The 25431-nt window shown below is 40.2% G+C and overlaps 1 protein-coding gene across 3 annotated transcripts in view; it reads left to right on the plus strand.

Annotated features, from left to right (window-relative positions):
- dnaaf11 (dynein axonemal assembly factor 11) overlaps nucleotides 1–25431 on the plus strand; it is a 79647-nt gene that overhangs the window by 5481 nt on the left and 48735 nt on the right. For all 3 annotated transcript variants that reach the window (XM_059345330.1, XM_059345331.1, XM_059345332.1), the window contains 2 exons: nucleotides 4161–4381; nucleotides 11501–11683. In XM_059345330.1, coding sequence (XP_059201313.1) covers nucleotides 4161–4381; nucleotides 11501–11683 — 404 coding nt within the window. The remainder of the gene's footprint in view (nucleotides 1–4160; nucleotides 4382–11500; nucleotides 11684–25431) is intronic.

Consider the following 25431-nt stretch of genomic DNA (forward strand, 5'->3'; position numbering starts at 1 on the left):
GTGAGAACCCACGCTGACACGGGGAGAACATGCAAACTCCACAGAAGAGCTGCAGGCGGGAGGCGAACCGGCGACCCTCTAGCTGTGAGGCGAGAGGGCTAACCACTACACCACCGTGTAGCCTGTATTTTATCAGATGGGTGGAAATCAGATTCTATAGATTTTCCTAAGTTTAACTGTGTGTCACTCTCAGTAACACACATGAACACTAAAAAACACTAAATGAGATTAAATTTAAAGATACATTATAGATTTCCTCTTACTCCCTCTTAGGGTTGTGAACGATAAACCGATGCGACCAGATATTCAGTTTAACAAGTGAGAGATACGGCTGCTCAGTAGCTGCCTCCTCAATCCATACAAATCAGCCATGAATTCCTAGATGAATCGGTTGTAGAGTCATGGATCGGGTATTGCCAGACTTGGAATCGGTTGGCGGCTTCACACACTTACAGTTTGCGTCAACATCTCTAAAACAACGTAAGAGCTGAAGCTGCTAGGGAAACGGTCCTCGCAACTCCATGGGTCTCTCCGGTCTCTTATTTTGCCTCCCCGCTTCCCTCACTACTGCCGCTCACTTGTGTTACTTTTAAAAATATATAAATCTGTTTATTGAAACACATCACATCATGTTACATGACCTTTACAAATAGATACGTGATTTTTTTTCCCCCTCAAATAAACAAACATACAAACAAACAAGTAGAAAACATACAAAACATTATCCCACCCCCCACCCCAGTTGGTCTCCCCCTATCAAACAGAATATCTCATCAACCACCTTACATTTGTACATTCATATTGATTTAAGAGCACAGCTGGACAAAAAACAGAAAGTGTTGTTCACCCCTACACCGTAGGAGTTGTAGCTACATTATCGAAATATGAGATAAGAGGCTGCCATGTAGTATAGAATTCTCAGTTGACCCTTGGAGTGAAAATGAGATTTTTTCTAATTTAAGGAATGACATTAGGTCAGTCCGCCAAGATTGTTCTGTTGGGAGTTTAGGCAACTTCCAGTGTAGAAGGATACGCCTGCTGACAATCAGAGAGGCAAAAGCTAAAAACAATGTCTGCTTACTGAATTCTGAATAGTTTGAGGGAACTCCAAAAATATCAATGAGCAGGCAGGGAGTGATAGCTACACCCAGAACCTCTGACATGATCTTCCAGAACCTCGTCAGCTTCCAGCATGAAAAGAAAGTATGGGCTAAGTCTCACTTGCACCACTTGCAAAAGATTTAAGAGAGATGGGACGTCCTTCCCTCCGAAGTGTCACGTGAAGCGACGTCCGTTTCTAATGATGGCGGCAGCAGATCACAGCTGGATCAGCTGTCAGTCACTTTAACAGCTGGAGACATACACTAATAATAATAATAATAATAATAATAATAGTAATAATAATAATAATAATAATAATCAGCTGTCAGTCACTTTAACAGCTGGAGACATGCACTAATAATAATAATTTAGATTAGATTAGATTAGATTAGATTAGATAAAACTTTATTGATCCCTTGGGATGGCTCCCTCAGGGAAATTGAGTTTCCAGCAGCAAACAGGTTAAAAAGCACACAGTATCAAAAGTAAAAATAAAAAATAAAAAATAAAAAGTAAAAGAACAATTTATATACAATAAATATGAGGTGTATGGGTTTTTAAATAGTCCTTATGTATTTCTTATTGTGGTGGCTACTACTCCTACTGGCTTCTGGTTACTGCTCCTTCCTGTCCTCTGTCCTCTGTCTTCCTGTCACTCCTCCTCCCCCCACTTGAGGAGTTGTACAGTCTGATGGCCTGAGGGACAAAGGAGTTTTCTCTGTTTAACAAACAGCTGCACACGAATAACAAGCTGCATTGTGTATTTATACTGTGAACTGTGTCCTGCTCAGGGACATGGGAATGCCTTTGTATTATATTATTTAGCCTATTATTTGCTGTATATCTGTATATAGACGATCCTGGTGATAAATACATTATTTAATATCCCAGAACATGATTGTGTCCGCTGAACACCGGCCAATGTTTTATTAGGTTAGATGATTAAGGGAAAAAGTAAATGATGTCACTCATATAAAAGCTACACTCAGTAATGATCAGCCTCACGTGGGACTGATGGAAATGACAAACAATGTAAAAGTGTTTCTTGCTGACAGACTCATACGCTCTACTGGTTTTACTTAATAGTATCCATAATAAATCTTAATGGGGGAAACAACAGATCATGCAAGTAAAAAAATACTTTTTTTTACATTATTATAAATGTAGAAGGATGTTTGTGGTTTTTAGTTGTTCAGAACCCCAATAACACAGATTTTTTAACTCTATTTAAAAACTATATAACTTGTGAGTGACACACTATAAAATATCTACAACAAATATTAACCGTAGAATCAAATAGCCTAAAATCGTATCGTTCCTACACTGTAATGATTAGAATCTAGTCGGCTTGTAATAAAAGTTTCGTTTTTGAATCGTATCGTAACCTGTGTATCTAGATGCGAATCGAATCATTTATCACAGAGAGATGTGCAAATCTACTCCCTCTCATTTATTTATCAACCTCTGACAAGTAATTTAATTAATGTATTTTATTTGATAGGGACAATGCAGTTAGCATAGATACAGGGCATGCATCTGATGTGCTGCATACAGAGATATAGCTTCAGCTAATTTTCAACTCCCGTCTCTAGTTGGGCTTTTACAACTACATACAAAATCACAATACTATAAAAATCCAATATACAATTACCCCATCTACAAAATAGAATAAAATGACAAACAATTACAATATACATTTACCCTGAGGAAAAAAAAAAACTGTATAAATATAGCTTAGAGTTTAAAATCATCATAAATCTATACAACAATAAGGAGAAAAGAAAGAAATAAGAGAGAAGGAAGAAAGAAAAAAACAAACAAAAAAAACCATCTTACATATCAATAGTGGAGCGGCTAAGTGCTCAATCCAAGGTAACTACTCAAACAAATATATACAGTAATAATACAAAGGATAAAAAGAAAAACATTACAACCCAATCCAAAATAACTACTTAGACTATAAGACTTTAAGAATGTGTACAGCTCTGGTTTGCTTTAAGCCAACACTTAGTGTTTTTTGTGAATGTTTCAAGATTAGTTATTGATTTTATTTCAGTTGGTAATGTATTCCAGATTCTACAACCTTTAATTGAGAGAGCTGACTGTCCAAAAGTGGTTCTACGGTGTTGAATTCTGCAGTTTCCCTCCACTGTGTTTCTTGTTACTCTGTTACTGTTCTGTCTTTGAATATATCTGTGAAGAGGTTCAGGTGCAAGGTTATTAATACATTTGAATACCAACTTAGGAAAACACAAGTGTACAAAACTGTCAAAACTCATAAGATTGTATTTTTTTAATATAAGACAATGATGCCACCGGATGGGTTTTTTATCCATTATTTTTTGTGCCTGGTTGTATAAAGAGGAAATTTTCTTTACTGCAGAAGGTGACGCTTGAGCACATACAGTCAAACTATGAAAAATATGCAATATGAGAAAAAATCATAGAGTGCATGAAGATCTGAGCTGCTTGAGTTGGAATATAATGCCTAATTAATCTGAAACAGTTAAGGTTACTCTTCACAGTTTTTGTGATTTTCTTAATGTGTGCATCAAACTTGAGCTGGGGATCTAAAACTATTCCTAAGAATTTAAATTAATTGACCTCTTGAATTTCTTCATTCTTTATTTTAACATGAAGAGAGCTTGGTTTTCGTATTGAGAAACACATTGACACAGTCTTGTTTAAGTTCAGAATGAGATGATTGTGTTCCAGCCACTGTTGGACTTCATTCATTCGCATAAAGCTGGAAGCCGGCCTCAGGACAGGTTTTAGGTAAATCATTAATAAACAGACTGAAAAGTAATGGACCAAGAATTGATCCTTGGGGAATCCCCATTCTGTTGTATAAAAAGGAATCTGTTGTTTCTGCAGGCTGAAAATCACAAGGCATTAAAATACTCTTGATTTTTTATTTTTTTATTGAAGATGCTGAGAAAGAGAATAAACTATGACATAGAAAATGTCATGTTTTCCTTTCCCTTTTCCTCTAAATAATTGAGTCTCTTTGAAAAATGACTCAGTAAGAGGAGTTTGATGTAGTTTGTCTCTGTCCTCAGTGGCTGGACGGGGCGGAGATCAGCCGCTCAGAGAGAATCCGAGCCTCTCAGGGACTGGAGGAGGTGAAGAGACGAGTGTGGGAGCAGGAGCAGGAATACCTGAAGAGGAGAGCCAGGGAGAAAGAGGAAGCACAGAGGAAGGAGGCAGGAGAGGAAATAGGAAACAAGGAGAGGAAACCAGGCTTCAATGGCCGCTGGTACACCGACATCAACAACACAGTGTGAGTGCATGACATGACATCACTTCCTGTCATTTTACCAGTCATCAGCTTCTGAAAAAAGCTTGTAGTCAGATAGACTTTTACAGTAAAACATCTAAAGATCGAAAGATGGTATGTTGATTGCTCTGCTCTGATTGGCTTTGATCTTTGATGTGATTACAGTTACAGATACACACACACACACACACAAATGCGCGTAAGCACGCACACTCCTCACACATGCATACACGTGCTTCAAACACACACGCATGCACACACATACACACACACACACACACACACACACACACACACACACACACACACACACACATTTTGAAGTTAAAGGGCATAGTTTGAAATCTCTGAAGAATATCATCATAGTGTACACACACCGGCAGTAGCCCCCGTGGCCATTTCAGAACTTCCCCAGAGGAAATTTTCTAGTGTTAATAAATGTAATTTATAGGAGACGGTAGACACCTGAGAAACACACCTGACACGCACACACCTGGGCTAATGTTACACACACTGATGTTATCACACAGCATTATTAGCTGCTTTCTTAGCCTGCTCTAGTGATTTTATTAGCCCTTACTAACAGACAAAAGATAAAGTATTAAGCGCTTAACAACATTTAACTAGGTTGCGTCTTCTCACTGGCTCCGGTGAACAGCAGCTCGCAGGCGGCGCCGATGTGAATTTTGCGGCTCCACTTGTACTCCAGAGCAACAGTCTCTTTAACATTGTCCTCGTTTAGATAACTACAGTCAGAGACATTGTATGCTACCATCGGCTCATCCATGAGCGCAATATCTTCCTCCTCATCTTCCCCTAACTCACTCTCTCCGTCATTATCTTTGCTAATGTTAGCCGGACCGTCCGCGTTGGAGGTCCCGCTGTCTCTCTCTCTCTCTCCTCACCTCTCCTCACCTACCGGTGCGGTAAAACCTAAACCAAATCACAGACACCCTCAGTGACTCAGTCAGAAAACGCTTCACCAACACCCAGGGTGGCAGTGTCTAAGAGCGCATCGCCACAACCCGAAGTGAGGGCGTCTGAAAGCACATCACCAAAACTTACAGTGACACTGCCAGTCAACACATGTCCATCACCTGAATGGAGAGTACCTAGAGAGTCTCCATTGCCACCACCACTCGAAGTGACACTACCTAAAAACTCTCTATCACCAGTACCCAAAGTGATAGTACCTAAAATGGTTCTATCACCAATAACTGAAGAGGATGTCCAACAACTCGACTCAAAAACAGTTTCTCGGGACAGTCGATCATCAACACATGCTGCCACAAGAGAACAGACAGTGAAGTACACACAACTCAGTGTACTTGTTATGAAGGTGGTTACTCACATCTACAGGAAAGCCAAGATAACCCATCCAGCTGAATCACCAGAAACTTTTATTAGGAGGGTGACTGAAAAGACATGGGCGGAACTTGAGGGACAAGATTTTACAATCACCCCGGAAATGTACAAAAGCCTTGACAAAACCATTGTCGAAAACATGTGCAGGAAATGGGGCTGTGTAGAGGATGTGCTGGTGACAATGGCATTTGAAGAAGAAGTAGTTGAGAACTACATTGCCTGCTCTGTCAAATACTTACTTTTGACACCACCAAAGAACAAGATGAGCAAGTTCTTTGGCTCATTCGGCAAAGCCTTCAAATCCATCACTCGTTGTTTTAAACGGTCTTGATGTCGTGAATACGTCAAATGTCTGTCAGAGACCAGTTAGTGGCCTCTGTCCAAGTTTCATATAGAGATTCATGGGGTTTCCTCCGGGTGTCTCCGGTTTCCTCCCGCTTTACATTATCAAAGAAAAAAAAATGTAATTGAAGGCCACCTTAAGGTTTCATCCCACTTAAAATCACTACAATGACGAGAATAAATAAATTAATGGCCAGTTAGGGTTATCCGCGTTTTCTCCCGCTTTACATCAACACCATATAAAAAAAATTAAATTAAAGGCCACCATAGAGTTCCCTCCCTTCCCTCACCACCAGGCCATTTAGGGTTTACAGGTTGCTCTGGTTTCCTCCCGCTTTATGTCAACACTATAGAAAAAAATTTAATTAAAGGCCACCATAGAGTTCCCTCCCTTCCCTCACCACCAGGTGGTGATATGTTGACAGCTCTGTTCCTTTCTTCACCCGAGTGTCCAAGATGACTACAGATCTGATGATGCGATAACAAAATCGATCACCAACCTTTGGCCTAGGTTTGTCTGGTATCAAGTACACTTATGAGCAACTCTGTGCTCAAGCACAGAGTTTTTTATGGCCAAGCCGTGACTAGCACAGAAGTCCAATAACAATACACCACTCAAGCTGGGATCTGACAGGCCATTTCTGTCTTCACTTTCTTCCAGCGTAACAGTGACTTCAGTAGCCGCCATGTTTACATCCCTAAATAGCATGCTGTGACGTCTTTGTTTTTGTTCTTCTGCCCATGTGAGTCAGTTCAGGGCATCAGTTCAAAACACCATGTTGGAGCACAGAGTTGCTCATAAGTGTACTTGGTATCAGAGCACTCAAAGCTAAAGATCGATAATCGATTTGGTTATCACATCATCAGATCTGCAGCCATCTTGGACACTCGCGTGTGAAGAGGAGCAGAGCTATCAACTGATCACCATCTGGTGGTGGGTTCAGGTGGTGGGGGAGGCTGCTGGACAGACCTTGCAAACCCAAACATGTAGTGAGGGTAAACTAGGAACATCTAGCGAAGGACCCTATCAGCATGTTCTTCAACTCCCACCTCCAGGAGAATTTATCCTGCATTTGGGATGTGATTGGGGACATGGAAATCGAGTGGGCCATGTTCCAAGCCTCTATTGTGGACGTGGCTTGCAGGAGCTGTGGTCGGGAGGTCGTCTGTGCCTGGTGCGGCGGCAACATAAGGAGGGAGGGAGGCCGTAAAGCTTAAAAAGGATGCCTTTCGGGCTTGACGGGCCCAGGGGTCTCTGGAGGCAGCAGATGGGTACAGTTCGGCCAGAAGGGCTGCAGCACTCGCTGAAATAAAAACTCAAGTGTGGGAGGAATTCGGGGAGGCTATGGAAGAGGACCAACTCACCAGCAGGTGGTGATATGTTGACAGCTCTGCTCCTCTCTTCAACCGAGTGTTTAAGATGGCTACAGATCTGATGATGCGATAACAAAATCGATCACCAACCTTTGGCCTAGAGTTGTCTGATATCAAGCACACTTAAAAGCAACTCTGTGCTCGAGCACAGAGTATTTTTATGGCCAAGCCATGACTGGCACAGAAGTCCATTAACAATACACCATTCGAGCTGGGATCTGACAGGCCATCTGTTGTTGTTGTTCTGCCCATGTGGGTCAGGTTAGGGCGTCAGTTCAAAACACCATGTTGGAGCACAGAGTTGCTCATAAGTGTACTTGGTATCAGAGCACTCAAAGCCAAAGATCGATAATCGATTCGGTTATCACATCATCAGATCTGCAGCCATCTTGGACACTCGCGTGTGAAGAGGAGCAGAGCTATCAACTGATCACCATCTGGTGGTGGGTCCAGGTGGTGGGGGAGGCTGCTGGACAGACCTTGCAAACCCAAACATGTAGTGAGGGTAAACTAGGAACATCTAGCGAAGGACCCTATCTGCATGTTCTTCAACTCCCACCTCCAGGAGAATTTATCCTGCATTTGGGATGTGATTGGGGACATAGAAATCGAGTGGGCCATGTTCCAAGCCTCTATTGTGGACGTGGCTTGCAGGAGCTGTGGTCGGGAGGTCGCCTGTGCCTGGTGCGGCGGCAACCTAAGGAGGGAGGGAGGCCATAAAGCTTAAGAAGGATGCCTTTCGGGCTTGACGGGCCCAGGGGTCTCTGGAGGCAGCAGATGGGTACAGTTTGGCCAGAAGGGCTGCAGCACTTGCTGAAATAAAAACTCAAGTGTGGGAGGAATTCGGGGAGGCTAATGAAGAGGACCAACTCACCAGCAGGTGGTGATATGTTGACAGCTCTGCTCCTCTCTTCAACCGAGTGTTTAAGATGGCTACAGATCTGATGATGCGATAACAAAATCGATCACCAACCTTTGGCCTAGAGTTGTCTGATATCAAGTACACTTAAAAGCAACTCTGTGCTCGAGCACAGAGTATTTTTATGGCCAAGCCATGACTGGCACAGAAGTCCAATAACAATACACCATTCGAGCTGGGATCTGACAGGCCATCTGTTGTTGTTGTTCTGCCCATGTGGGTCAGGTTAGGGCGTCAGTTCAAAACACCATGTTGGAGCACAGAGTTGCTCATAAGTGTACTTGGTATCAGAGCACTCAAAGCCAAAGATCGATAATCGATTCGGTTATCACATCATCAGATCTGCAGCCATCTTGGACACTCGCGTGTGAAGAGGAGCAGAGCTATCAACTGATCACCATCTGGTGGTGGGTTCAGGTGGTGGGGGAGGCTCCTGGACATACCTTGCAAACCCAAACATGTAGTGAGGGTAAACTAGGAACATCTAGCAAAGGACCCTATCTGCATGTTCTTCAACTCCCACCTCCAGGAGAATTTATCCTGCATTTGGGATGTGATTGGGGACATGGAAATCGAGTGGGCCATGTTCCAAGCCTCTATTGTGGACGTGCTTGCAGGAGCTGTGGTCAGGAGGTCGCCTGTGCCTGGTGCGGTGGCAACCTAAGGAGGGAGGGAGGCCGTAAAGCTTAAGAAGGATGCCTTTCGGGCTTGACGGGCCCAGGGGTCTCTGGAGGCAGCAGATGGGTACAGTTCGGCCAGAATGGCTTCAGCTGCAGCACTCGCTGAAGTAAAAACTCAAGTGTGGAAGGTATTCGGGGAGGCTATGGAGGTGGACTTTCGGTTAAAGAGCAGTTAAATAATGCAGTCGTAGAAGTAATCAGGTCAATTATAGTTGAATTTCCCAAAGCAAACAAGGATACTTAGCCACAAAATGCATTTAATCATTGAAAAGGAGACAGTGTGGGCTACCAAATGACCACACACAGCCACCATGCAGCACACACCCAGGTCTGATCAGCTTGGGGTGGGCCAACCTTGACTGAAGGTGTCTTGTGATAAAAGGCCGAAACACCAAATGAAGTCGGGGTACACAACTGAAGATGTGTTGTACTGGTGGAAACATCACTAAGTGGTCATCACTGAACCTAACCCAACCCAAAATGACATCTCCAACTCCACATAAGACAAGTGTTGTGCTAAATCTTGTAAAACCTAGTCCTACGAAGCAATCTGAAGTTATTCTGTAACTGTAGTGTACATTCTGTTACAGCATTTAAAACCAGCATTTAAACCCAGCTCCAGCAGCCACAAAGTCCTGCTCTGCATCAAGATATATGATGCAAGTATAAATATATCCTATTTATACGTTACTGTAAAATGTAAAATCCAATTATCTGTATTTGCTCAAAGGCACTCTTGAGCCCAGTGTTTTTCCTGGCTGTAAGGAGAGAAACAAGATTTACAGATCACAAAGGCTCTATGACACAGCTACTGGCTGATTAGGGAATCAAATAAAATTCTGTGTTCATACCTCCATTGACAAAGAATTCAGCCATATAAAAGCTGGTTTTATTTTTTATTTTATATAATGTAAATCAGGTTAATTATAATTGATTTTCCAAAAACAAGGATAAAGAGCCACAAAATGCATAGACGTTTTGGAAACAATACTATAGTAATGCCTAAAATAACATATCTGTCGAGCCAGCTGCTGCTTGAATTTTGATGCTTGTCTGTTCGTGGAGTTATGTTATGGGCACTTAGAGAAGAAGAAAAAAAAGATTAGAAATAATTTCTAAAACACCTGTGTTTCATCAATGATTTCTCCCATTTGATTTACTCAGTAAAAATAGCAATTTATTGCACATTATATGAAATCCAGTTATAATAAACTTTGAGTTCCACTGCAAGGCTCTTGAAAGAATTAGGAGTCAAAGAGCAGTCCCCACGCACGATTGCCACTGTCGCTGATTGGAATCAGTCACTGGCTGTGGTTGAAACGCAAGGAGACAGTGTGGGCTGCCAAATGACCACACACAGTCACCATGCAACACACACCCAGGCCTGATCAGCCTGGTGTGGGCCCACCTCGACTGAAGGTGTCTTGTGATAAAAGGCCGAAACACCAAATTCAGTCGAGGTACACAACTGAAGATGTGTTGTACTGGTGGAAACATCACTAAGTCATTCCTGCCTGTGGCCATGATACTTTTTAACTAATGTAATTTTTAATTTCCCAGCATCACCCCTTCTCCAAAGTAAAGTGTTCTCTGCATACAAGTCCCAGTGTTTGCTCCTCATGTTGCGGTCTGATTCATCTCACTACTATGTGCTGGATTTATTAGCGACAAACAGATCACACAAGAGTCCAGAATTCTCTCCCTTTCGAGACCTGGGATGGCCATCATGGTTGACTGGGGTTTTCTTGTTGATGAATTTGTGCCATGTAAAATCTATAGGCCAGCACTTCTCTCTGGCAGAACCCAGATGTCTGCCTGTGAGGTCAGGCAGACCCAGGCCACTGCGCACCTTAGGGTTCACGTGGAGTGCCTCAAACGCCGAGTGAAGGAACACAAGTTCTTTGACACAGATTCCACTCCGGCTTTTTGGCAGCTTAAATCAGCTGTATACTGTTGCATGTCTCTTGAAATGGCTTGGGCAAAGAAGTAGCATTTTTGGAGATTGCACCACCTCCAATCCCCGAAATGCATGGCAGAGGCTGTTTTCATCTTGAGGACAAAATATTCTGAAATACGTTCACATTGTTCAATAATATTGAAATTGTTTGTATATTGTTTGACAATAAAATATTAACTTATAATATTTAATTAACGTAACTCTATGTGATTTTAATTACACACACACACACACGCACACACACACACACACACACACACACACACACACACATTTTGAGGTTAAAGGGCATAGTTTGAAATCTCTGAAGAATTTCATCATAGTGTACACACACCGGCAGTAGCCCCCGTGGCCCTTTCAGAATTTCCCCAGAGGAAATTTTCTAGCTTACATTTGTTGTTGAACTGGATAAAATAAAAACTACAGCGAGCCGGGGAACATAAAAGTCAAATCTTCATGATGATGTCTGTTTTCTGCCTCTGTAGTCCAGAGCTCGAGGAGAATAAGGAGAATAAGGAGAACCAGGAGGCGGAGGAGAACACGACAAGTACTGACTGGGATGAAGCTCAGCGGGAGAAAGAGTTCTGGCACACGCCGTGTTCATTCACCCCTGAATCTCGTCTGGAGGCTCACCGCCACCTGGAGGAGAAGAGAAAGGCAAAGGAGAAGTAAGCACCACCATGTTTTTATTTCTGTCAAGCAGCACTTTCATACCTCTGCTGTCTGACTTTCCCTTCAGTTTATACAAACTCTCACCTTCAGCCTGAATAATCAAACAAGAGATTTAACACACCATAACAGTTCTAAACATGGAATGAAAAAAACGAAGGGCTCAATCCTATTTTAAAGGATGCAAGACATCATGTTAAAAAAATTGTAATACTTTATTGCAAAGCTTCTTACCTTCACAAACATAATCAGTCATTTCGTTTCCTTTGCAATATTGTACCTTGCATTTTTTTTCCTTTTTTCCAGGGGTATATTCACAAAGTAAATAACAAACCATAAGGTAAACAGACAATCATATGTACGAGCCAAACTGGTATTTCCCAAATGGGGATCTCAAAGAAAAGAAATAAAAAAACAAACAAAAAAATAAAAAATAGAATAAACTAAAATAAACTAATGGGAAAATAAGGTGTGGTGCATGTATGCATGTTCATGTATCTGTGTGTGTGTATGCCTGTGAGTGTTAGTGTTGGGGTGGGGACCATTTAGTTCATCTCCTTAATGTGATTAAATATTTCCACTGTTTTTACCAGCCTTTCTTTGCAGTATAACTTATTCCAAATATGTATTTGTTCCCTATTTCTAAAAGTTAGTCTTTCCATCTCTAAACTTTGTTCTGCTGTTAATACACATGCTCTTAATTTTGGTGTATTTGACTGTTTCCATGTGTCAGTCACCTGCTTCATGACGGTTACTCTCAGTATAAAATAAAATATAATATATAATATATATATATATAAATAAAAAAAAAATAAAAAAATGTATAGTTATAAAAAATAACTGTCCTTTGCTCTTGTCTTTCCTTTCAATTAAATACTCAAAAATGTACTTTAGGATTTTCCTTAGCTCCTTCCCAATCATCAAAAAATCATTAATTTCTTTGAAGAAAAGTGAATGTAATTGTTATTTTCAAAGGTTGGAGTGTTATCTAAGATACAAACTTTAAAAAAAAAGTCACATCCTAAGGGCACGGTGAAGACCTGAACAAAGGCTTTATTCCCAGAATCTTCCCTCTCTGCTTAAACAACCTCATCCCGCATCAGAAAAGTACACAGTTAAAACAACCAAAGAGCTAACAGAACTAAGGCTCAGCATCAGGGATAATAAGACAGCCTATGACGCATGTAGGATTGTTAAAAATACACAATACAGACAGAGACTTGTATTAAAAGATCCTAAACATAACAGGAAAACTCCTCTCTGATACAATCATCACAGGAAATGATCTGCTCACAATTAATCCAAATCATTTTACACAAACTTTTTACAGTGATTACGTTGATTTGGGTTTATTGTGCAGTTTTACAGTTGTTCTGTGCTACTATTGTTATTGTTATGCATAGAATATATAATATGAAATATCCATCAAATATTTTCCTTAGTCAGACGTCATCGGTTTATTCTGATAGAAAAGGGCTCACTTCAAAAAAAGGTTGGGGACCACTGATCCAAGAAGACCGTCTTTAATATTAACAACTTATTATTATTTTCATTATACAAAAAAGACTCAAGTCCTAGCTGCCTGAAGAGGATTTTCCCGATTTACAGTTTTTTACAACCGCTATGACCCGTTGTTCAATACTTTTAACGCTTTTTCTAAACTCTTCACACAGTTACCAACATCAGCCTGTGTGGACGATACAATTAACACAATTCTTCTTCTTTTGACACAAAATACACACATTTTACATGTTTAAAATTAGTTTTAACTCCTTTTACACACAAGCTCAATCAAGACCAAAACAGTAGATGTTAACTGGTGAATTTTCAAATCACTTTCACACAGTTTGTCAAAACAGAAAACCTCATGTTCAAAACTAATGAATTGAAGATTACATTGATCAGCTTCTGCTCCTTTTTCTTTTTGTGTATTTGACAATACAGTAATGAATGACAGCTAAATGCTGATTTTTCCTCCTCTTTACTCTACTGTAAGTCATTTTCATTTGCAATACAGTAAATTGTTTACTGCAAATCCTGTCATTTACTGTCTTCTTCTTTCATAAACATTCTGTAAAGCTGCTCTGACATGGCTCGGTCACTTTTGTGTTCAAAATTCATGGCCAACAAATGAAAAATGAAGAACATCGTCACAAAAATTGTAAAAGAAAAAGGAAAAAAAATCGATTTGACACATGCAAAGTGATTCAGTCAGTTGTCAGTGTTTTTTATGACACTGTGCTGTGACTGACTAAATGTTTCTGTTGGAAGACAACGTGTGTCAGAGCTTTGGTAGATTTGGTGAACTGTGTTAGTGCATGAAATGAACTGTTTGGGGAATTGTGTGATTTAGGTGTGATGTGTGTTAATAGTTTTTAAAAAGTTTTTAAGGTTCTGACAAACGGGTCATAGCAGTTGTAAAAAACTGTAAGTAGAGTTTTTTTAGTTTTGAGTCTCTGGCTGCAGTTTACTGTTTTGTCCACTGGATGTCGCTATAACACCAGCCATTGTCCCACAGAGGCTGCCGTCCACACTGACCCCTGTGAGTACACAGGCTCAGATTCAACAAAAAAATTTAAGAAATCCTGCAATAAACGCTGATCATTGTCTGCTAAAACAAACACCAAAAAGTGACCCAAGTATGTGGACACAGTTCCACCTGAATGTGACGGCTGAAGGAGGTTTAAGGGACTTCCTGCTGGTCTGTCATTCTGAGTTTAGCCTTCTTCTGTATGTGTGGATGTGCAAGGTGACCATTCAGTGGAACAATCTACCATCATAATTAATAATTCTCAGAAAATCCCTGAATAGGATTACCCTATGATCGTGCTCGCCATGTGTGCTGTACCGGGAAACAAAGGTTCTACTGGAAACACGTTTCTCACAACACATCGTGATGTGATTGCTCCATCAGCTTGTCGGCTGACATGAGCCATTTGTTATACATGGATTAAAGTTAAAAAAAAAATCTTCTGACTGAAATTTTATTCGTGCTTCAGCCAAGTCACGTGCAGTGTGTGAAACATGTTCCAGGTTAGGTTACTTGACACCTGCTTAAGAAATACTAATGCAGGAGTTTGCATGTTCCCCCTGTGTCAGCGTGGGTTCTCACTGGGTGTTCCCACAAACATGCACTTAGGTTTAAATGGTGACTCTAAATTGCCCATAGGTGTGAATGAGAGCGTGGTTGTCTGTCTCTATGTGTCAGCCCTGTGATAGTCTGAGACCTGTCCAGGGTGGACCCGCCTCTCACCCAATGTCAGCCCCCACGCCCCGAGTGCAGATAAGCGGTTAAGAATAATGAATGAATGAATGAATGAATGAATGAATTCAGCACTGAATGCAGCCATCACATTTAAATGCTCAACCAATATTGTTTTACAGGAGGACAATTTTAAACAGCTCTTCTATTGCATCTTGCATTGCAAAGCTTGTCATTACTTTCCAAAATAATCAAGCATCTACATAACTTTTCATTACATGTTTTTATTTTTCTTATTATTTCAAGTAAACCTTTTATGTATAAGACAATAGAAATAGAAAAATACATCAACAAACAGCCCCAGGATTAAATAACAATGGGTGCAAATCTCTATAGTGCTTTGTCTTATTAAAAAAAATTAACAACAAACAGAACAAGCATCAAACAAACAACACCAACTTAGTGATCTCTGTTTGTTTACAACAAGCACCAGACACTCTGTGCACAGTTAGTGATGCCGGTTAATTCACAATCACTATGTTTATGATCAGCGAAGAAGCTGTGCATAATTAGCCATGCTGCTTTGTTTGCAACAGTTGCGTCTCCCGTGTTTAATCTGTCGTGTTTGTGACCACGGATCACGGTAGAATCTGTCGCTAAGCGACTAACATACGTCACCTCCGGAGTCTCTAAATCCCTCTGGGGCCTTTTTGTAATGGAGACATGCTGAGTTAGCGGACATTTGAGAGGGCGTGGCCTGAGACATTAGAGAGGGCGTGGCCTGAGACTTTTGAGAGGGCGTGGCCTGAGACTTTAGAGAGGGCGTGGCCTGAGACATTAGGGAGGGCGTGGCCTGAGACTTTAGAGAGGGCGTGGCCTGAGACATTAGAGAGGGCGTGGCCTGAGACTTTTGAGAGGGCGTGGCCTGAGACTTTCCCAGCCGCCACTCTTCCCCCTAAAGGAAACACGGCTATTGATCTCATGAGTGGCCTCTGTGAACTCCAAATGACGGAAATCTGTGACGGAAAACTTTAATCGATGTGTTATAGTAGCACAGCCTAATGAGCTGGATGAAAATTAAAATGTCATATCAATAAATAAGGTCTCTGTTTTGCAAATTGGCAGCCATTAATAAAAAAATGTGCTTACAACTGGGATAATTTAGTACACCCAACAGAATATAAAGAACAGATCTAATTGATTTTAGATGTCATAATGCAGAAATGTTGCACATTATGCCTTTCATTTATTATCTGTTTTTTATGTAGATAATCACTGATGTTGCTGATCCGGTCTGGATCACACTTGGTGCTCCAGTTCATGTCAAAGGTGTTGGATGTAGTTGAGTTCAGAGCTCTGTGCAGACCAGTTGACTTCCTCCACAGCAAACTGGGAAAACCATTTCATATGGAGCTGCATGTTGAAACAGGAGAGAGACAAACACAAATGTTGTTGTGTCAAACATCACTGTGTTCCTATCACTGGAAATAAAGGGCTCAAACCAGGAGAAACAGGCCAAAAGTGCTGGAGTACCCATGTAAGGCTGACTAAGTGCCTCAATTTAGGTGTTACACTATTTTTCACGAGTATTGACGCTGGAGTGTGCTGCCTTCTCAACCAATCACCAAGGGAGTAGATCAATCAATCAGTCAGTCATGTTATTGACCACATGGCTAAGGTTAAAGTGATTTGTTGTTGGTACAAGATGGAAGGAAACACCAGTTCAACGGCAAAAAAACGGACTTAAATATCTCATTTTGACACGACAATTAACAGGACAGATGAGGGGACGTTCACAGGCTTCAGCCAGAGTTCATCTGCTGGGTTAATGAGAAGTTTTCAGCTTCGTCGCTGCTGCAGAGAACGAGCTGTGCTGTAACTGGAGGAGACATGAGCAGGTTCAGAGGGTCAGAGAGGATTTAGTTCTGACGTTTTGTTTATACGTTTGTGACGAATGAGTAAGTGGGCGAGCAGGAGGATGCCAATAATTCTGAATGATTTACTGACGGTGTGTTTAGGTGTACTGACAGTGTCAACTGGACTGTCAGTGATGCTGTGGAAGACCAGAGGAGCAGTTTGACTTTAACCTGCTGAACCCCAACAAGCTGTTTCAGGGCGTTTTTGCTCTGTTTGCATTTTACTCACTGTGTCCTTGTTATATAAAATCTATGTAAATCTATAATTCCTTCAGCTCTATGGAATCAGCACAATCATGTAGTCTAGTAGTCTTTATACAGAATAACACAGTTAGAATGAGTCTTTATGCAGAATAACACAGTTAGAATGAGTCTTTATGCAGAATAACACAGTTAGAATAAGTCTTTATTCAGAATAACACAGTTAGAATGAGTCTTTATTCAGAATAACACAGTTAGAATGAGTCTTTATACAGAATAACACAGTTAAAATTAGTCTTTATGCAGAATAACACAGTTAGAATGAGTCTTTATGCAGAATAACACAGTTAAAATGAGTCTTTATGCAGAATAACACAGTTAGAATGAGTCTTTATGCAGAATAACACAGTTAGAATGAGTCTTTATACAGAATAACACAGTTAAAATGAGTCTTTATACAGAATAACACAGTTAGAATGAGTCTTTATTCAGAATAACACAGTTAGAATGAGTCTTTATACAGAATAACACAGTTAAAATGAGTCTTTATGCAGAATAACACAGTTAGAATGAGTCTTTATGCAGAATAACACAGTTAAAATGAGTCTTTATGCAGAATAACACAGTTAGAATGAGTCTTTATGCAGAATAACACAGTTAGAATGAGTCTTTATACAGAATAACACAGTTAGAATGAGTCTTTATACAGAATAACACAGTTAAAATGAGTCTTTATGCAGAATAACACAGTTAGAATGAGTCTTTATGCAGAATAACACAGTTAAAATGAGTCTTTATGCAGAATAACACAGTTAGAATGAGTCTTTATGCAGAATAACACAGTTAGAATGAGTCTTTATACAGAATAACACAGTTAGAATGAGTCTTTATACAGAATAACACAGTTAGAATGAGTCTTTATTCAGAATGACACAGTTAGAATGAGTCTTTATACAGAATAACACAGTTAGAATGAGTCTTTATACAGAATAACACAGTTAGAATGAGTCTTTATACAGAATAACACAGTTAGAATGAGTCTTTATTCAGAATGACACAGTTAGAATGAGTCTTTATGCAGAATAACACAGTTAGAATGAGTCTTTATACAGAATAACACAGTTAGAATGAGTCTTTATACAGAATAACACAGTTAGAATGACAGAAATCATTTCATTTTAAACGCAGACTTGTAGAATGAAGTGATTTTGTCAGAATTATCACAATTTTAAGTTTTTCTTTTTCATTTTGTCAAGGACTGTTAGAAATTTCAAATGCTGATGACAATGCCTGTTTTTACAGTTTCCTTCAACAATGAACAGTGAATTTTTGGCGATCTTTTCAAGAGAGAAAGGATGTTTCTGCTGGTTGGATGGTGGGGTTTGCAGCACATTTCCTGTCAGATTTGGCACATATATACTACAGCAAATGTGCACCAAAAATGTGTTGAATTTATTAAGCAAATGCAGCAGGCTGGGATCATAGTTTGCATGTCAATTGTGCGAGTGTGGTGCACTTCTTACTTCCCACGTAATCATGGCCAGGAGGCTCATTATTTGCATTTTTTTGTGAGGCAGCAACCTCTGGTGGCGTAGTAATCATGACAGCAGGGGAGGAGGAAGTTGGGTGACGTACTAATAACTGCTATTAACAAAGTCTGCGAAAGGGAGGAGGTCAAGGTCGATAAATGGGTCAAAAAACACTGGAGTCGCAACATTTTAGTAATCAGTCATATGGTGGGCGGCATCAAGTGTGTCTTAAGTAATTTTTTGAATGACAATTTGTTTTGCGTGCTAGAGATGTGAGGAGGCAAAGAGTTCCATGACATTATTGAACGATAGATAACTGTGTTTGAATATGTTTGCTCTTGGTGTTAGAGGTATTAAATGACCTGAGCTCCTGGTGGAATGGTTGTGTCTGTTTCTTGTGCTTTGCATTCGGTTGAAGAAGTATTCAGGTGTCTGATTAAATAGTATATTTCTAAAAAATGTGAGAAGACTATAATGGAGTTTAACTTCAACTGAGAACCAGGACAGACGAGTGTGCATATAGGCAATATTAGTGCATCTTGTGTACATTTTGTGTCATTGATGCGTCTTATACTTCATCTCCTTTTTGTTTGCTTGCCTACCAATGTATTAATAATAACATATATACAAAAGATGATAATATCATAACTATGTGTGTATAATAATTTGAGTCAGAGTGACGGAGTGGTTTTCTCAGTTGGATAAAGTCAAATTAAATGTATTTAAACATGAGATAACTGATGGTGCCCTCCTGAGCCAATCATGTGTAAGTTAGGCGGGTTCGTGCACCAATCAAAGCGCAGCGTGCTTCAGACGGGCTATTAGTGAGTCTGCAAACTATTTGTTAAAGTCTAATTAATTTTCCCGCCATGCTGCTAATTAGTGCTCACCCTTAAGGTGACCCTCTTGCCAGGGTGTTAATTTGGTGTGTGTGTGTTGCACGTCTTCATCTGACTGTTTAATTTCTCCCTCTCTCACACACACACACACACACACACACACACACACACACACTCTTGTACTTCTATCTTTGTGAGGACCCTCATTGGAACAGTGAATTCCCTTGCAAGGTTACAATAGTTTTGGATTTTTCATTAGTTTTACTTTTCATTTTGTTGTGAATTTTTGTTTTCAAAATCAGTTTGTTTTAATTCGTTTTTAGAGTGAGTTTGTTAGTTTTAGTTTAGTTTTTATTAGTTTTAGTGTTAGTTTTAGTTTTTTGTAATGGGGTGTTTGTTGGGTGGGAGATTAAAAGAGGTCACAGTAAATTTTGCCTTTATTTCCTTTGCCTTATCCATCTTCATTATGTATTAAAAAAGTTGACAAAGACGAAAACAAAGGACATTTTCACTATAATTTTAGTTAGTTTTGTAACCACACAATACAGTTTCAGTTAATTATAATTTAAACATAAACCCAATTGTAACCTTTAACCCTTAAAACAAAGTCTGAAATCTCAAAAAAGCCTTTAAAGAAGTGAGGACTGGCCAAAATGTCCTCACTTTGCAAAAAAGTACAAGAACACACACACACACACATACTCATCCATGTACTTCTATCTTTGTGAGGACCCTCATTGGAATGGTAAATTCCCTAACCCCTTACCCTAACACTTAACATGCAACTAAATGCCCAACCCTAACCCTAACATAAATCTGATTGTAACCTTTAACCCTTAAAACAAAGTTTGAACACTCAAACAAGCCTTTAAAGAAGTGAGGACCGGCCAAAATGTCCTCACTCTGTTAGTTAAAAATGTGTTCCGGTCCTCACTATGCAGGAAGTACAAGAACACACACACACACTTCCTGCCTCTCTGTGTCAGTACAGTGACATCAGTTGGCAGCTGTGAGGTTTCAGACCCCGAGACGAACACACTGAGTGTTTATTAGTCAGCAGTCAGTTTATGTATCTGACACATGAAACACTCAACGGACCTTTGTGATTCACTCAGATGTCATTTTAAGGGACTTCCTTGTTTATTTGGTTCATCGTTCCTTTCTTTTTGAAGGAAAATTGTAGATGAGGCTGCCTCTTAAAGGGAATGAAAAAGTAATTATAATAATAAATAATCATTTATAATAAATAATAAATACATTAACATATAAATTTTTGGCGCGACGCAATTAAATTATTTCACGTGGTCAAGTTAATGCTTCATCTCCTCTCTGTGGGTAAGAGTTTTATACTGGAAAATGTAAGAAATAATGACAGTAAAGTGTTTATCCTTCATGTCAGCTCGCTCTGAGCAGTCTCAATGAATTTACCATAAATATAATACGGGTCACTACATTATATATTATTATTATTATTATTATTATTCTTATATAGGGACGGCTGGTTTGACTACGGAGAAGAGAATGACGGCTCGCTTGACCGCAGTCAAACTTCTGGGTCACGTAAACCCAACCAATTAAATATTAATATCAAATTCAGTCCCCGTTTTTCCATTTCCTATTTTTGATCTGAGCCTAATATTGAAATATGAAAAAACAAGCATTTTTTTCCTTCTTTGTGTTGTAATAAAAATGATATTTTACTTTATATATACTTAATTTTTATTATTATGTAATAAAAATAAAGATTTTTGATTGCCAATTGAGAATGGAAAGAACGAATGATACACGGATTGTAATTTCACATTTCAGACCATTTGTATACATTAAAAAGTGGCTAATGAGAATGAAAGTGGGGGGCTGGTAGAGTTTAGTTCATTTCCTCTTCTGAATATATCTCCACTGATGAGATATGTATTTCTCTTACAATGTCCAGCATCATTTTGTATTATCTGTGGATTAAAAAATATATATATATTATTAATTTCTCTCAGCATGACTGGCTCCTTGAAGTGGGATACCTCTCCGTGAAGGTTTCCTTCCTTTTCTTGTCATTTGCAGTTGTTGTCGTTGAGGTTGTCGTTGGTCAGAGGTTTATGGAACAGTTATTCTTCAGTGCCGTCCTCTGTAGTTCCATGATGTGGGCGTTGTGAGGACTAGACTGTTGTGTGATTAAACACCATACAAATAAACCTGACATGTGATACATCTCCAGAATAATAAATACATGAAGCCTCCCACACTCATCCAGCTCCTCTGAGACTTCAGGGTCGCTCCGCCGGTCAACTTTGTCCAAGGGCGCTCTGACGGTGGAAGTGGGCTCTGTGAGACCAGCATCCAGCCTCCAGTTCACAGGGGGATACACCCTGCTGGTTCTGACTATTTAACCATCAGCCCTGTTACTGGACACACCGTCCACTTCACCTGCAGCTCCATCTGCTGTAGACAAGAGCAGAAATAAATAGAGTTTAAACCCAAACTAATGCTTACAGTCTAATACCAGATTACAAATTAGCGTCATTTTATCCAGAGTTGGACGTCTTTTGGCTGACATTCTAACAAAATTTCACATTTACACTTTAATGCACAACCTATTTATCTTTGCAATAAATTAATTTCATCATTCAGTATTGCAGGTGTTCCTCAAATAACTTGTTTTTGGCTTTGGCACGTTTGGAGAAATCGTGGTTTGATTATTTCCCCTGTGACCTGCCTGTGACCTATGTGACGTCATTTCAACAATTTTCTACTCGAACCCACAAACTTGAATTCGTGTTCACAGTGAAGACTTTGTAGTCGTAGAAATTAGAGTTGTATTCACATTGCACTCACAGCTTTTTGATTCATACTCACATAAAAACAATCCCAACCCAAACTATTTCTCAGACTCACGTATATGAAAGCAGAATTTTGTGTGCAACTATTTTATTGACATACGAATGTTTATCATTACGAATACGAATGGTTGGAATCATGCACACATCTTTATGACAGCTATTTTACTCCATATAAGAAAATATATTTAATATTCACACTGATGAAGTTTTACCTGTAAAACCTGCGGCGCAGCTCATTTTTGTACTTTTATAGTTACTTATTAATGCAACTCTTTTCATGCATAATTTACATTTTTACATCAATAATACCAGACACAAAACATTTCTGTAGTTTGCTACTGTTGAAATGTTGGCATATCATAAAAGAGAAGATACAAGGCTGCAAAAACAAAAAGAGATGACTCATGAGTAAGTATAAAGGTATAGGTCCAGGTAGGGAGGGTGGGAGAGCTGCTGGATGGGAAGACTCAGACTTTTCAGCTTCTCAACAAGACGTCTTGCTCAAACAGGCTGCGGTAATAGCAGAATTTGTTCTGCTTCTTTATTTTTTGTAATATAACACCATGCTTGTAAAAGGAGGTGTGACTTGTTCAATTTTCTATCTAGGAAAAGCTTTTATTTTTCTGCTTGCCCCGCTGACCTGCGGCCACATCGCTGACTCACAGCATTTAGTTTTCATAACACCTCGAGCCACGGAGTCATGAATAGCTGAGCTGCGGATGACGAATACTGTAGAAGTGTCCTGCCGTGTTGATGCTCCCACCGCTGCTTCATCTCCTCTCGTTACATCAGCCTGAAGGGATTTCTCTGTTTGTTCCCTGGCTGTACCTGTTTTTGTTTTTCTCACATTAGTGGATGAGTCTGTCTTCTGCTTCTCAGTTTCTTTTTCTGCCAATGGATGTGTCCAACATTTAATTTATCCAGCAAGATCTCCAACCTAAACACCAGAACAGACCGTTGGTCAGCACCACCCATAACGACACATGAGTGTTTGGCGGCTCACAGTGCAGAGTCATTATACATACACATACGGTTCACAGTTGCAAAAAAGGCTGCAGTTTCTGTGAATTTAGGCTACAAAACCACTGACCTAGGTTTATGGCAAACACTAACTGTTTTCATTCATAACCGATTTCATTTCAAACTGTGAAAGGGTCTGGTGTCCACGGCCCTTTCTTAGCCCTGTTTTAGGGATCCAATCACAGAATGGGGAGGGACGGCAAGACGATGATGCGTACTACTCGACAGATGGAAGCTTGTAGTTTTGTAGTTTTCTTACAGATCCAACATGGCTGCAGCAGACGCGAAGCTCTCTTTGGATCTAGCTGTAGACAGTTCTAGATAGTTTGTAGATAGCTTTGACGGTTGATTTTAAAAGAAGAACAACGTTTGATTTTAAACTCCTGTTTCACCACCAAAAAGTATGTTTTAGCCTTGCTTCCGACAGGATTTGGTAAAAGCCTAATCTACCAACTAGCCCCGCTACCGCTAGCTGCTGTAACCACGGTGATCTGGCTACGAGCCGGGGGACAGCGGAGCCCCCAGAGACCCCCAGCAGCTCCTCTATTGACCATAAAATCAGTGGATGTGTGTGGCTGAATGACATGAGGGGGAATAAGGCGTGAAAATAAATAATCTTGCAGAAAGCGAGAACTGGAGAAGCAAAGCAGCAAGCAACACTCTCTCACAGACACACACACACACACCCGGTAGACTGTGAGCTGAAACTACAGAGCAGCCAGAGTCAGAACATGCTGCAGAAAAACGTTGCAGAAGCAGAATTGAGCATTTTAGTCCCAAAGTAGAGATGAGCTAGTCTGGCTGTGTAAACATCAGTCGTCTTCTTCCTCAATGTCTCCTCGTTGAATTTCTGTCACTCTACATACGTCATCTGGTATAACTGATACGATTGGCTAAGAGCTACCTACAGACGCCAATGATAGACATTCGTAGCGCCCAATAAACGGCTCTGGACAATCGTAAACTACGCCTCCTCTACGGAAAAATTAATAGGTGGTCTCCAGACTATATCTCATTTGTGATATAGTCTGGCGTTAGCCAGGCTAAACTGTTTAGGCGTTCTAAAAGACAGTTTAAACAGTAAATGAATAATGTAAATGCTGAAAGTGAAGTAGTTATGAGGATCCCATGAGCCACGGAAGTTACCTAAAAAAACCTGATTCACAAACTGCAAGCCACGTAAGTTTCATAAGTTACGTAAAAAACAAAAGTTACGTAAAAAACAGTATAGTTTTGTTTTCACATGGGCCATGAACCCTGTTCTCCTGGGTGAAAGTCCACCATTTTTTGAGGGGAGACCAATCTCATTTTATAATGTGAGTAGAATGTAGATGTTTCTTGAACTTGCACTTTTCCCAGGAGTCCACAACTACATGAGAGTGTTTTAGTAAATGTACACAGAAAATACTTCATCCTGTTTTTTTTATATTTTATTCATGCAGAGTCCTAACTTGAAATTAAATGTCAAAAATAAACTCACAAAGGAGCTCTTTCCATTGATAAGCCGTCAGATTTATAAGCCCCTGAGTAAACCCAGTGTGTTGGCAGGGAAGCTAACCAGTGACACTCTGCTGCCTAATCCATATTACAGAAACATCCCAGGCCTGCATGCTGTCCAAGCATAAAATCAGGGTGATATGGTGTTGCCGTTTTTATCGTCTCCCTGCACACGGCTGTCAGAGCGCGCTGACTTGATGCATGCAGTCGGGCAGTCACTGGATTGTCAGGAAAGATGAATTTCCTGCTCCTGAGGTGGATTCTGCGATAAGGTCAGCCAGGAGACGCGTCGGTATTTAATGGCTGCTCTGTTCCTCTGAGAGGAAGGATAACACCAGACGAGCTGCAGTCTGAAGCTGAAAACGCAGCAGAAGCTTTAAGGTCGAGGAAGAGCTGTCGGGCTGATAAATGGATGTGGTTAATTGACATGTGGATGAGATGGACGGTTGGAGATATGCATGAAAGGTTCTCTGTGTGAGATAACGTGTGCTGTGTTGACTGAGATGTTGAGGCGGACACATTTTAAAGTGACACCCGCTATTTAAAACATGATTGAATAACCCTAACCCTAACCCTAACCCAGAATAATGCTTTTTCTGAAACAAGTCTATGGATTGTAGGTTTTCTAAAGTCTTTGTTGACAAACTGACAATGAAAACCTTCCATCATTACCAAGCTGCTGTGTTTTCTGGAGCATTTCCTCGAGTTG

Source organism: Centropristis striata, chromosome 11 (assembly GCF_030273125.1).
Source record: "Centropristis striata isolate RG_2023a ecotype Rhode Island chromosome 11, C.striata_1.0, whole genome shotgun sequence".
In the NCBI taxonomy this organism is placed as follows: domain Eukaryota; kingdom Metazoa; phylum Chordata; class Actinopteri; order Perciformes; family Serranidae; genus Centropristis; species Centropristis striata.